The sequence below is a fragment of the Varanus komodoensis genome, unplaced genomic scaffold (assembly GCF_004798865.1).
Source record: "Varanus komodoensis strain SLA01 unplaced genomic scaffold, ASM479886v1 scaffold105, whole genome shotgun sequence".
Lineage (NCBI taxonomy): Eukaryota > Metazoa > Chordata > Lepidosauria > Squamata > Varanidae > Varanus > Varanus komodoensis.
Genome location: NW_025335297.1, coordinates 1,085,363 through 1,098,376, shown reverse-complemented (window position 1 = coordinate 1,098,376; position 13,014 = coordinate 1,085,363). Strand labels below are relative to the sequence as shown.

Genomic DNA, 13,014 nt, shown 5'->3' with positions numbered 1-13,014 from the left:
TTAGGCACTGGGCACTCTAAAGCAGCCCCATGTCCCAGAAGACTGGGGATCACTGCTGCATAGGACTGTCCCATGTCTTTTTAAAGAGCACACCCAGCCAATCCGAAATTCATAGAAAAGGTGCAGTTTTCAAACACTGTGCTATGCATATTCCTGCAGCAGCCAGGAAACAGTTGATTTTAAGTCTACAGGCGCCACTTTTTCTGTCATATTCTCTTACGGCTGTGTTAGGACATAACCCTACTTAATTCTGATCCAACAAAGCCATTCAGCCCCGCCTCCCATCTCCTTCCTGCGCCACCCACCCCTCCCCCTCTGGCGTCCGCGCATCCGCGATGCGGCCTCCGGGAATGGGGAAGGCGGCGATGAGGAGCTGTTAGAGATGCCGCGTCGCTCTGCGGATTCACGGTAAGGGGGGCGCTTTACGTTGCTTGCTGCGCCTTTTGTGCTCGCGGGCGCGCGGCGAGTCTGCGAGGAGCGCTTTTCCGAGGAAGCCTCCGGCGGTTCGGCCGCAGGGGGTGCCCCGGAAGCGCAGCCTTTGTGTTGTGGGGCGTGTGCCGGGGGGCGGCGGAGCGGTCGCTGGACGCTCCCTGCAAACGGCCTGCGAGGACATACGCACTGATCGCCGAAGGGCGTTCGCCAGCCCTGATCTCTCATAACGGGCCTCATTTCAGGCGGCGGGCGCAGAGGTGCATCCTCTACAGAAGCGTCAACAAACGTGAACGCGCGGGCGCGCATTTGCAGCCGGGGGTTTCCGTGAAGGGGCGGGGGGCGGGCTGTTTGCCAGGCACTGTGCATGCAGTAGAACCTATTTTGATAGTAAGTGCTCAGCACCGTGAATAAATCTATAAGCCGGGTCTAAAACCTGTAGCACATCACCACCCCACGGGCGGTGGATCCGCCAGCTGCGTTTGCATGCATGCCCATGGGATGCCATAATGGGGGGAGCCTAAAGCCTTCCCCCATCAGCGACTAGGAATGCTGCTTCCCCAACTCCACTAGCAGTGCGGAAACAGCGATTGGGGCGATATTAGAGGCACTGATGTGGGCAGAGGGATAGCTGCTGGCACTGCCGATAGGCGCATCCAGCCAAGTGGCTCGGCGCTGTCTTGCCTGGGCCCCCCACCTCTTCGGACCTGCGTGTGCATCTTTGTGGGCGCAACCCCCGCAGGCTTCACAGAGAGTTTGGCTGGCTGTATGGTGGCTGCCAGCAGGGCCCAGCTGGTCCAGAGGGGGCTAAATGGGGGTGGGGGAGGAATTACGAGGCTAAAACCTGGGGTGGGATTTGAAAGGTGAAGGGTTATAGACAGGCATGGATTAAAGCAACTGGAGGCCCCTTGGGAGGCCCAAACCTAACAGCATCTTATCATGAGACACAAAGCCTCATTCTCTTCTTTATCTTTGCCGATATGTTAGCATTAATAATAAGATTGTTTATTAATTCATAAGCTTCAATAAGTTTACAAAAGTATTGAATTAATGAAGATACTTGTCTATTTTTTAAAAAAAACAGATAAAAGTATATGCAATTATCCAACCCAAGACTCAACAATACCCTCATTAATTTAAAAATATTTGAGAAACTCAGCAGAAATCTGACCTTATAAAACTTCAGCCTTAAATAGAGATGCAATTAACTGTCCCAAACCAGGGAGGTGTTGACAAATCCAAAAATTGCAAGAGCAAGATAAAGAACTGGGGAGAACATGGAAACTAGAGGTTGTGGGGGGAGATAGCAAGGTGAAAGGGCAAGGCTAGGGGCTAGAAAGGGAAGGAAAGAAGGCTATCCTAACCCTTTCCTAGGTTTTTATTTCCAAAGGTGGTGAATTGTGGGGACCGTGGTGGGCATTGCTGGAGGCCCCCACAAGTACCATGGCATTCAGGGGCACCACACTGGAAACCCCTGAGATGCAGCACTGGGTTCCTGCCCCTTCTCTATGGGTCTAGGGTTGCCTGCTGTTTTCATCATGGGAGTCTGGGCCAGGCAAGGCACCTCACTTCAGATTCAAGAAAACTTCGGAGGAGACACCTCTCGCCATGGATTTTTTGACATTCCTATCCCACCATCCACCCACTTCCTGTTTGGCAAAGTGAACAGTTTCCTCATGGGAAAAGCAGTCCTCAGCCACACAATGATTGGGGAAGGCAGCATCAGGGCAACTATCTCTGGAGCTCTTCCTACCAGCTGAAAGCCAAGGAATCTTTTGGGCTTCTGGACACTGGGAAAGTTCACTTTCTCTTGAATGTTATTTTCTGGTATAGCAGATACAATTTATGAGCCAGCCAGGAAAAGAAAGCCGCTGCTGCTTCTGCTCCGTTAAAGAAAGATTGGTAGGCAGGGATTGCGTCATCCCTGCAGGTTAGCCTAGTGTTTTAAAATCAAGGTGCCATTAAAGATAGAAGCTACTAAAATATTGCAAAAGTTCAATGGTACAATGCTGTTACAGTGATTTAAATAAGTGTAATGGTCCAGTAGTTTATGGAGCTTTGAATAGCAAAATAAAACCCAGTGCAATTAAAAAACAAGCTAAAAAGATGGAAAACACAACTCAGCACATGACAGCATTAAATTAAACAGTTTCCACATATTAAGAATGCAAACCCACAAGTAGTTTTTCAAGAAGCTATTTCTTCAGGAAGCAAAAAGAGATTAAATACATCATAGTTTAAGAAAGATGCAGACAAGCTGGAAAGGGTCCAGAGGAGGGCAGCAAGGATCATCCAGGGACTGGAAACAAGGTTCTGTGCGGAGTGATTGAAAGAACTGGACATGTTATGCCTCAAAGAGAAGAACAAGGGGAGTTATATAGCTCTCTACAAGTACTTGAAAGGCGTTCACACAGAAGAGGGCCCGGATCTCAATTATCACTGAACAGAGCCAGCTGGAGCCGGGGGTCAGACTAGATGGCTTGGGAGACCCCTTCGGACTTGCTCTCTTTCTGTGTTTCTATCTCAGAGTGCAGCACATGCAGCAATGGGCTCAAGTTACAAGAAGTCAGATTCTGGCTAGATATCAGTAAAACGTCCTGACTGTGAGAGCAATACAACAGTGGAGTGAAAGCTCTAGGCTTGTTGTGGGCTCCCCACATTAGAGGCATTCAAGGTGCAACTGGACAGCCATCTGAGAGGGATGGTTTAGCTTGGGGGCCTGCGCTGAGCAGGGGGTGGAACCCTCTGGCCCCTTTCCAACTACTTTGCTATGCTTCTTTAACATGCTGCCGCAGGAGAAGAGGTTCAGTCTCTGAGAACTATCCCCCTAATTTTGAAGGTGATGAGACCTATAGTAGGTTTCCATACATACCCTTGATAGATTAACAAATTTGTGTAGGAAAAGATGATCTTTCAGTTATACAGATGCAGTCTCTTTAAGGTAAGAGACAGCACATTGAGTTGCTTCTGGAAATGAATTGGGGTGAGCAGATTCCTCCAGTTCTACTCTTGATTATTCTGCATTTCCGTCATTCCTTGCATTTCATTCTGGCAAGAAAGGAAAATTTTGCAATCTTGTTAATGGAATCTGTGTGTGTGCCCTCCGCTTTTGTGCTCATCAAAATGCACACATTCTTCCCAATGGAAGTTTTCTTCTGGTGTATTTTTAAGAGCCTAAGCCTGTAGGAACGGACCAATTGTACAAATTGGCAAAATAAACATGTAAATATAGAAAATACCAGCTCCTTTCCCAAAGCTTCCACTGTTCCTGGTCATTAACTCGGCATGGTCTTGAGTGCTGTGGAACAAAATGCTGAATTATATAAACATCTGGTTTGATCCCACCCACCTTTTTGCATGTCATGGGTTCTGCAGAAAAGCAAGTAATCGTAGTTTAATCTATGGCTTCACACATGTCAGTTATCACTGAGAAACAGATGCTGCCTTGAACCACACTGAAGAAATGAAAATGAAATGAAGATCGGAAAACCTTGCTTCTTCCCCCCCCCCCCAAATAGTTCAGGATTAAAGGATTGAAGAAAAGCAGCTTTTGACAATAAAATTCAAAAAATAAGCATTTAATGTTAAATTAAAATGCAATGTTTATTAAATTAATTTAATTATACTGTCCTCTACCAAATCGTCTCAGAACAGTCCTGCAATAAAACAATGTAAAACACAGCATCAATTCTGTACAATAAAACCCCAATTGAAATCACAATCTAAACCTTGAAATACTGGGAAAATATTGTAATTTAATAAATTACAAATTCAGACAAGAAAATATTGCAAAGCAAAATGGCAGAAAGAGATGCAAATCAATAGGCAGCAGAGAAACACTGAATCAGTCAGTACAAAGCCCTTTCTGGAAATTTAAATTTTGAGACTGGAACTACCGAGCAGAGTACAAGTCAGTTTTATTTATTATTCTTTCTTTATTTAAAACATTCCTATACCTTCCCATACTTAGACATCTCGGGACGGTTTACAGCAAGTTTTGTAGCCTGACAGGTCTCCTAAAGGAGGGTTTCCATAAGGTTGGCACCCCCTAAGACCCTGCTCCTAGGAGATACCCAGCCTACGCCAGGCACTCAGGGCACAGAAAGCATGACCTCAGATACGGACTGGAGCGCATGAGGGGTGCCAATGCAGAAATGCAGTCCTGTGGCACTCCAGTTACGAGCCTTTGTCATGGTTCCCCTTTCCTATGTTTCAGGTGTGGGTCAGCCCAGGCATGTGCAAGCAGATGACTGCAGGCTGGGAAAGCTTTCCCTGTAAGCAACAGGGGGCCTGGCTCAGCTCACAGGAGGATCCCCTAGCAATGCAGTAAGGCTCCCATCTTTCCTAAGTCAACACAGAGCCGAGCCTGTGTGGGCCATCTTGGCCGATCTGGGGCACTCGGTCCTCTCCACCCAGAACCGTTCCCAGAAGACTGACCCAGGAAGCGTTTGTGAGCATGGAGGGTGAGTTGTGAGCAAGCACAGGTGGTGACATTGCCCAACAGGTCTCTGCTTGTGGGACATGCTGGTTCAGGCACGTGCTTTGACTGTTCTTGGTCTTTGAGCTGCTGGCCATCCCTGCAGTCGTGAACTGACAGGTGTTTTGATCACTGGACTGGGCTGCATGGCTGCTCCTCGGTGAGCAGCTGGGTGGCATATCCGAGCAACTCCATCCCGCCACAGCTCCCGGTCCTCCAGCCCCCTGTAGTGATGAGGCATGCACTTCACAGGGAGGTAATAACAGATGGTACTTGCATGCAGGGCCGAGCCTGAGTTGTAAAACAAGAAGTTAAAAGCTGGACGTTTTGGAGGATGGAAGTACAGCCCTGGTTTGGAATGAATGGCTGGCTGGAACCCTGAGCACTCACCCTGGAAGGAAAGCACTGGGACAATTTAAAGGTGCTTCCTTTAAAACGTAACTGAACCTTAATTGCCTTCTCTTTGGGCTGGTTCACACGCTGTGCTGCGCTCGTGTTCAATCCGCAATGAGCCGCAGTGTGTGCAGCTGCCATTACGAATATGCAGCCCCCGCCCCCAAGGGTTGTGGTATGTTACCTGAGCTGGAGCACTGTGGGGCATCCCTGGTGGTCGGTTTGGTTGCCACACTGCAGCCCACTTGGGACTGCATATTCATGAGAGGGTGCACAGGCCACCACTCACTGTGGGTTAAACAGTCCATGGGAAGCCCAGCACGTGGAGCGAGCCAGGTCAGCCGATCAGGTCAACGATGAGGGGGAGCATGCTGAGCAGAATTACTACAGTTGCTGTCGCTCACCGTGGCGAGTGCATTTGCAGGCTCTGGAATGTAGGCAGTGACAATAACTAAGGCCCAAATGAGACATGCCAGGGAAACCCAGCTCCCTAAAATATGCTCTCAGACAGGGAAGGCACGACACAACATCACTGTGTTAGCATTGTGGACTCTTGCAAGCAGCGCTGGATGAACTGGAACGAGGGGCAGAGAAATTGCTGGCACACTGCTGTCAGATTGCCTGTCTCATGGTGCAAGGCTGTAGGGATGCCCGTAACCCTTTGATCTTGGAGAATTATGAGAAGGCAGTGCGGTGTAGTAGTTGGAGTGTTGGACTGGGACTCGAAAGATCCGAGTTCTGGTCCCCACCCAGCCATGAAGCTCACTGGGTGACTTTAGGTCAGTGTTAGATTTCTAGCCTAACTTACTTCATAGGGTTGTTGTTGTGAGGACAAAATGGACAGTAGCAGTGCCTTGTTGGGTTTCTTGCAAGAGGAAGGCAGGCGGGGTATAAATGCAGTGCAATAATCCTCCTCCTCCTCCTCCACCACCACCACCACCTCTGCAAACTGGCAGCTATCACCTCTGTGCCCCTGCCTCCCCCAGAACAGCTAGACGACTGTTTTGGGCCACTCACTGTGGCATTTCAGAGGGGGAGACAGGCAGGCTGAGAGGCCAGGAAGATTCATCATCTCTTAGATGGGCCAGCATGCTCCTCTCCCCACCCCTGCAGTGCCCCCAGACCTCTTCTCCAAGGTCACTCTTACGACCTCAGAGAAGAGGCAGAGCAGTTCTGTCCAGGCTGGTGGGGGGTGGGGAGCATGTTCCAAGCAAAGGTCGGAGCACTTCTGCAAAACTGGGAATCCAAGCAGTCTTGTGGCCATCAAAATGCAGTGAGGGCTATAGGATTGGTCAGTTAGATGCTCCCCTCAGCTGCCCTTCCTTTGGTCACTTCAGATGTGTTGCATGACAAATGGTCCACCATGGTGGCTGGGAATGATGGGACGGGTGGGCCCAGAACTATGGAAGCACTGCCCATTAAACATACTTTTTTAACTTGCCTTTAAAAAAAAAATCCGGTGGAAGAAAAACAGTGCAATTCTATGCATGTTTGTTTAGATGTCCCATTGAGTTAATTAGGGGTTTCTCTCAGGTATGTGCAAACAGGTGTGCAGGGTAAGTGTTCCACAAGAACTAAAGTTATTAAAGCTGCTGGGGGGGGGCACCAGTCAGAGAAGGGCATTTTAGATGAAATGCAGAGCCAAGGTAGGGGCAGATGGTTGCCTTAAACAGTTGCCCAGCACTGCAGACTCGCTCTCCGCTGGGACTAAAGCAAAACATGTCAACAAGCCTGCAGCTGACTGATATGAAGCAATCTGACCTAATATGAAAAGAAAGAAACATTCTTAGTCTCTCCGCCTCCTTCCTATTCGTGCACACATCACCAAATTCCCCTTTTGATGATTGTAAGTTTCCATTTCCATGTAGACTGTTTATCCAGCGGATACATGTCCTGGTAATCTGCAATATTGGCTTAGGTGCCAGGGATACAGGCGAAGCAGGCACGGGATCAGAATGGGGGGAGGGGGGGATGAGAACTAAAATCTCTCTGGTGTTATATGTTATTCTTGTTTTGATGGCACAAAATTGTGCGTTTATCACTTTGGAACTTTGTGGGAAGAAGTATATAAATCAGATCAATAAATACGTCTTTATATATTGGTTTGGGGTTTTTTTTCCTTCTCCTTTCCAAATTGGATGGCAGAACGCTGAAACAGCAGCATCAGAAGAGTAAAGTAAAATGACACCAAGGAAGTAACTTGTAGCGTTCACTTTCATACGAAGAGATGTGTACCTCAAGAGTTATGACAACCCACATTGGTGAATTCTTATTACATTAAACACATCAACAATTTTTTATTAATGTAAATGTGCCTGCATAAGGTCTCCGTCACTAGGGGCAGCCTTCCCAGTGAGCACATGGCTTTGCAGTCCCTGCAGAACAGAGCCTGGGGAGACTTGGAGGCCAAGAGACCTCCCATTGAAGCCCGGGCCCAATTCAAGGTGTTGATTATGACCTACAAAGCCCTAAACGGCTTGGGTCCTGGCTACCTGCACGAGCGCTTACGTCCGTATATGCCCGACCGCCCTTTGAGATCTGCGGGAGAGTCCCTTCTCCGGGAACCCTCCATGAAAGAAATTAGGAGAGTAAGTACCCGGAGGAGGGCTTTCTCTGCGGTGGCGCCCAACCTATGGAATTCACTCCCCAAAGAGGTCCGCCTGGCACCGTCGTTACTGGTTTTTCGGCGCCAGGTAAAGACCTTTTTATTTAAACATCATTTCAATTGTTAAAACATATGATCTGGCCTGGGCAACTTCTTCTTCCTTCTCTTTCTCCTCCTATATTTTTATTTTATACTGATAATTTTAATTTTGTATTTGTAAATCAATGTATTTTTTGTATTGTTATATTTAATGGTAATTTATTATGTACTATTGTATTTCAATGTATTTTATCATGTTGTAAGCCGCCCCGAGGTTTCGGCAAGGGGCGGCATAGAAATGTTATAATAATAATAATAATAATAATAATAATAATAATAATAATAATAAAGAGACGCAGGTCTGTGGCTGCCCCTTCCCCATTGCTGGGGGTGGCCTCCTGTCCAGGGAATGGCGTGATCAGGCCCCTCCCTCAGCAGGGCCATTCCCAGCTGCACCCCTCAAGTGGGGCAGACAGCAATTGTGCAGTCACTCTGGAGGATTAATCTAAGTTTGTGGTATCACACGCAAGACTTTTTTGGTCAGTGCGAGACGGACCTTTTTGCTCTTAAGTAATAAGGATCCCTTTGACTTCCATACAGGTTGACCCCTGGTGCCCTCGGCATGGACAGCTCAGAAGATGGCAGAAGATACCTCAGGTGAAGCAGTATAACCATCTTTGTTTGACCCTGTTGAGATCTAAAGCTGTTAAGGCAAAACTCTGACCACCTGCTGAAAACGCTTGTGCAATTCTATGCATGTTTAGGCAGAAAAAGGTCCTGCTGCTCCCAGCATTCCTGTAATGATTCTTAGGATGGCTGAAACCAAGTGTTTCTATTTCAGAAAGTTTTGGCGGAGACAAGGACTATATTCTGCTGCCACAGCAAGTGTGTATTTATGGAGATCTTGCAGTAGAAGGCCTCCCACACCACAGGCTTTTTAAATTCCATGTTATTTTAGCCCATTACAGTTGGGTTTTGTTTCTGCAAAGTTATTATGATTAATATTTTATTATATATTAGATTTCTAACCTGCCCTTTTAGCCGTATGGCTCCCAGGGCAAGTTACAACAACAAAATACAGAATAGAATAAAATACAAAGTAAAATACAATATAAAACAGCAATTACAAATAAAAATCATTAAAATCAATATAAGAGGCACAAAACTATTGGCATACCCACAGATAAAATGCTTGTTGTTGTTAGTTGCGAAGTCGTGTCCAACCCCATGGACAACATTCCTGCAGGCCTTCCTGTCCTCCACATCCCCCGGAGTCCACTTAAGCTCACGCCGACTGCTTCAGTGACCACCTCATCCTCATCCTCTGTTGTCCCCTCCTTCTTTTGCCTTCAGTTGTTCCCAGCATTAGGTTTTTCTCAGTGAGTCCTTCCTTCTCATTAGGTGGCCAAAGTATCTGAGTTTCATCTTCAGGATCTGGCCTTCTAAAGAGCAGTCAGGGTTGATCTCCTCTAGGACTGACTGGTTTGATCGCCTTGCAGTCCAAGGGACTCGCAGGAGTCTCCTCCAGCACCACAATTCAAAGGCATCAATCCTTCGGCGCTCAGCCTTCAGCCTTCAGATAAAATGCTACTTAAATCCATTAAAATACCATTGAAAGAAAAAAGTTTTTGCCTGGTGCTTAAAAGAATGTAGGGAGCTTCTTGCAAAGTCAGGGTGCCACTGCAGAAAAGACCCTTCTTCAAGACCCTTCCTTATTTCCTGAGGAGGGGGTTCCTTCAGAAGGGCCTCAGAAGCAGATGAAAGCTGCTGGGTAGGTTCATATGGGAAGTTAAGCACTATTGCATGCTGGCGATGCATAACTCAGGATTTCTCTTCAAGGCTTGGCAGCCCTAAGAATTGAATCAAAAATTAATCCGTACATTGCCATGGTGACATCTTAATTTGACAAGCCAATTATATTTGTCTATACTATGCTGGTGATTATTTTAACATGTATATCTTAAGAATGAATTTTATTCATTTGAAGGAGTTTTTATTTTTGAGATTTATCTTGTATTTCCTGGAAAGCTGTGCAGCTCATTGGCCCAATGCAGTAAATCTTACTACTGCTTCCCACCTATAAATGAATTCATATTGTCCTCATAGTTCCCCTGAGAACGTGTATAAAACCGTTTCACTTTCCTGAAAACTGTAGGTGGATCCTGTGAGCATCATTTCATGCCCATTCAAACTTATTAAAAGTGTACTGCTTGTTCTGCCTCATCTGGTGAGGGAGGCAGGTGTCCAGCTAAGTGATAGTTAAGTGATATCAGTCTGAGGTTCTCCAGGAGCCATCTTTGCACCTCAGGCTCAGGTGGCCTCAAGGGCATGGAGTACCTTCTGCCTCCTAGCCCAGTTGCACCTCTATCTGTACTGGAGCAACCTGGCTTTCGTTGACTATGCTCTGCTAGTCTCCAAGTAAGTTTACTGTAAGTAAGTGTTCTGTGTAGGGCCGCCTTTGAAGATCGTTCAAAGTTGCTGCTTAAGCAGAGTGTGATGAACAGCTCAATAATAGCAACAAGAAAGTCTGAGCAGGTGACACCATTTCTGGCCTATTTGCACTGGCTGCCTGCAGGTATCTGAGCCTGATCCAAGGCACTGGTTTTGACCTCTAGAACTTTAGACAGCTCAGGGTACAGTGCCTAATGGAGTGGCTCTCCCAGCAGGAACCTACCAGTATGTTGCTGGTAACATCTGAGGGCTCTCCAGATGTGTCCTTTGAGGGAGACTTGGAAGGGAACAACAGGGAATGGCCTTCATGGTGGTGCCCCCTCCCCGCCCCATTCTGGAATGATGAGGCTTGTCTGGTGCCAACATTTCAGAGCTTGGTAAAGACCTTCCTCTTCTCTCATGCATTTGAATCAGGTCCTGGATTTTTCTTGAGGCCTGTTTAAAATTGTTTTGGTGGTTCTGTGCCTGAGTCGTCCGCTTACATTTGTACGCATATGATTTTTGTATATTGTATTTTAGGAGTGCCAAGGTCAAAATGAACTTTCCCACATTGGCTGATCAGTAGTCCTCCCAGATCTTAGGCTTCTCACCATTTTCAGAGCAGGCCCAAAATGGGCCACAAGTTCTGGTTCTAATGTGAAAGGACTCCAGTTGTTCCTAACCCAACTAGTGTCTGAGCTCTCAGGGAAGGCAGCTGGGGCTGCAGTGCCTCATAGCCTGTTGGCAGAGCAGCAGATGCGGTTGCATCACTTTCAGAGGCTACCTGGAAGCTTATATAAGGTGTCCTGCCTGGGAGTGATGTTGGTGTTACCCCCTTCTGGCAACCCGGATCCTTTAACCTGCATCCTAAAGGGCCATTGATTTTTTCAGCAGTTGTTGGCTGCTACAATGGGCTTTGCACCAGTGAGGAGTCCTCTGTGCCTGATGGGTTGGATAAAGCCGTATCTTCTCATCTAGAAAGACCTAATGGGAGGGCTGCCTTGTCCAGGTTATCCTCTGAGATGGAGGAAAGAGACAAACCATGAAGCATGACCCAGCTCCTGCTGGCACCTGGGGATCTTCCTCAGACGCCAGCTTCAGGTGGGTCATCACCACACCTAATTGACAGGAAAAGGGTGAGGAGGATTCCACACATGGCCCCATAGAGAAAAAGGAAAGAGACTGTTACATATATTTTTTACTTATTTAAAGTTTTTCTATGCTGTCCCCTTGCTATACAGCCTCGGGACGGCTCACACAAATAAATAAATATAATACAAATACAGTATGCGACTCCTTCTGCCCTTTTGCAGGAATTGAGAGAGAGTCTCCAGCCCTTGAATCATTGTATCCAGAGGCAAAGCCTGCTGTAACAGCCAGTACAAGGAGAACAGAGAATGCTGGTAAATATATTTTCCGTATTTCACTTCTCTTGTGCACTTCCCCCAAAGAGGCCGGAACAGCTTACCCTCATCAGTCGAGAACCATGTTCTGTACCAATCTACTTTCTACTGGAGCCATTTGGGGTTAATTATAATAGTCTCCTAGTGTCCTGCTCTGTGCCCACAAATGCCAGGTCCCCATGTAACCTTTCAGAAGATCGGTCAATTCAGTCCAAAGGCCAGGGCCATATGGTTTGTGTGTCCAGGGTTTAAATCAGGGGAGGGTGTCCAAAAGAATGTGCAGGAAGCAAGCCAAAAGTCTATGTCTTAAACAAGGTCTTAAACAAATTAAGATTAGTCTTAAACAAAACCAAAGACACCGATAACAATCCCTTACAACTCCACCAATAACAATCCCTTCCAACTCCTTTGAGGAATTCCAGGGACTGACCAAGGGGGCCCTGATGGAAGGCAGTTGGCTGTAGCCCCAGCCCTGGCATCTGCCTGTGGCTGGAGCCTGGTGCTGGGTCTCTTCTTCCGAAGGATCCTCCCCCAGGCGGGACGCATCACAGAGGTGTTAGCTGCTCCTTTGTGGCCGGGCTCCTGTGCCTCTGAAGAGCTGCCAGACTCGCAGAAAAAGGTACTAGGAGGCATTTCCATCACCACACCTCCATGCGAAGAAAGGAGGTGCAGGCTGAAGGAGGTCCTGCCTGTCATGGCTGAACTGACGCTGTTAAAGGTGGGTGAGCCTTGCTGAGAAAAAGCATTGGCAACCCGGTATTACCTTATTGTCATACCCTGCCCATCTTCCTTTTGCAGGGAACCCAGAGTGGCTCCCTCTCCATTTTATCTTGATAACTGCTCTGTGAAGTAGGTTAGGGGAAGGGTCCATGACTGCCCCAGAATCACCTAAGGAGCTTTGGGGCTCAGTGGGGGTTATTGATTGATTGATTGATTTGGCTTGTATGCTACCCCATTAGCTGTAAGGCTCCCTGGGTGTCTCACAGCAGATGCAGTCAGTTAAAACAATACAATACACTGCAACTCACAATAAAAGCAGTGATGACAATAAGTGAGCCAGTGTGGTGTAGTGGTTAAGAGCATGGGGCTGGGACTCAGAGGATCTGGGTTCGAGTCCCCGCTCAGCCATGGAGCCAACTGGGTGACTTTGGGCCAGTCACAGACTCTCAGCCCAACCTACCTCACAGGGTTCTTGTTGTGGGGATAAGATGGAGGAGGAGAATGATGTAAGCTGCCTT

General features: G+C 47.4%; 1 protein-coding gene across 4 annotated transcripts in view; it reads left to right on the top strand.

Annotated features, from left to right (window-relative positions):
• The first annotated feature begins 294 nt into the window (after positions 1 to 294).
• LOC123017937 (C-type lectin domain family 7 member A-like) overlaps positions 295 to 13,014 on the top strand; it is a 49,192-nt gene continuing 36,472 nt past the window's right edge. For 2 of the 4 annotated variants that reach the window (XM_044419624.1, XM_044419621.1), the window contains exons 1-3: positions 295 to 408; positions 8,544 to 8,600; positions 11,687 to 11,776. In XM_044419624.1, the coding sequence (XP_044275559.1) occupies positions 8,582 to 8,600; positions 11,687 to 11,776 (109 nt within the window). In that variant the 5' untranslated portion in view covers positions 295 to 408; positions 8,544 to 8,581. Of the gene's footprint in view, positions 409 to 4,645; positions 4,893 to 8,543; positions 8,601 to 11,686; positions 11,777 to 13,014 lie in introns of those variants that run through there. The other 2 variants (XM_044419623.1, XM_044419622.1) reach the window with 2 other exon arrangements.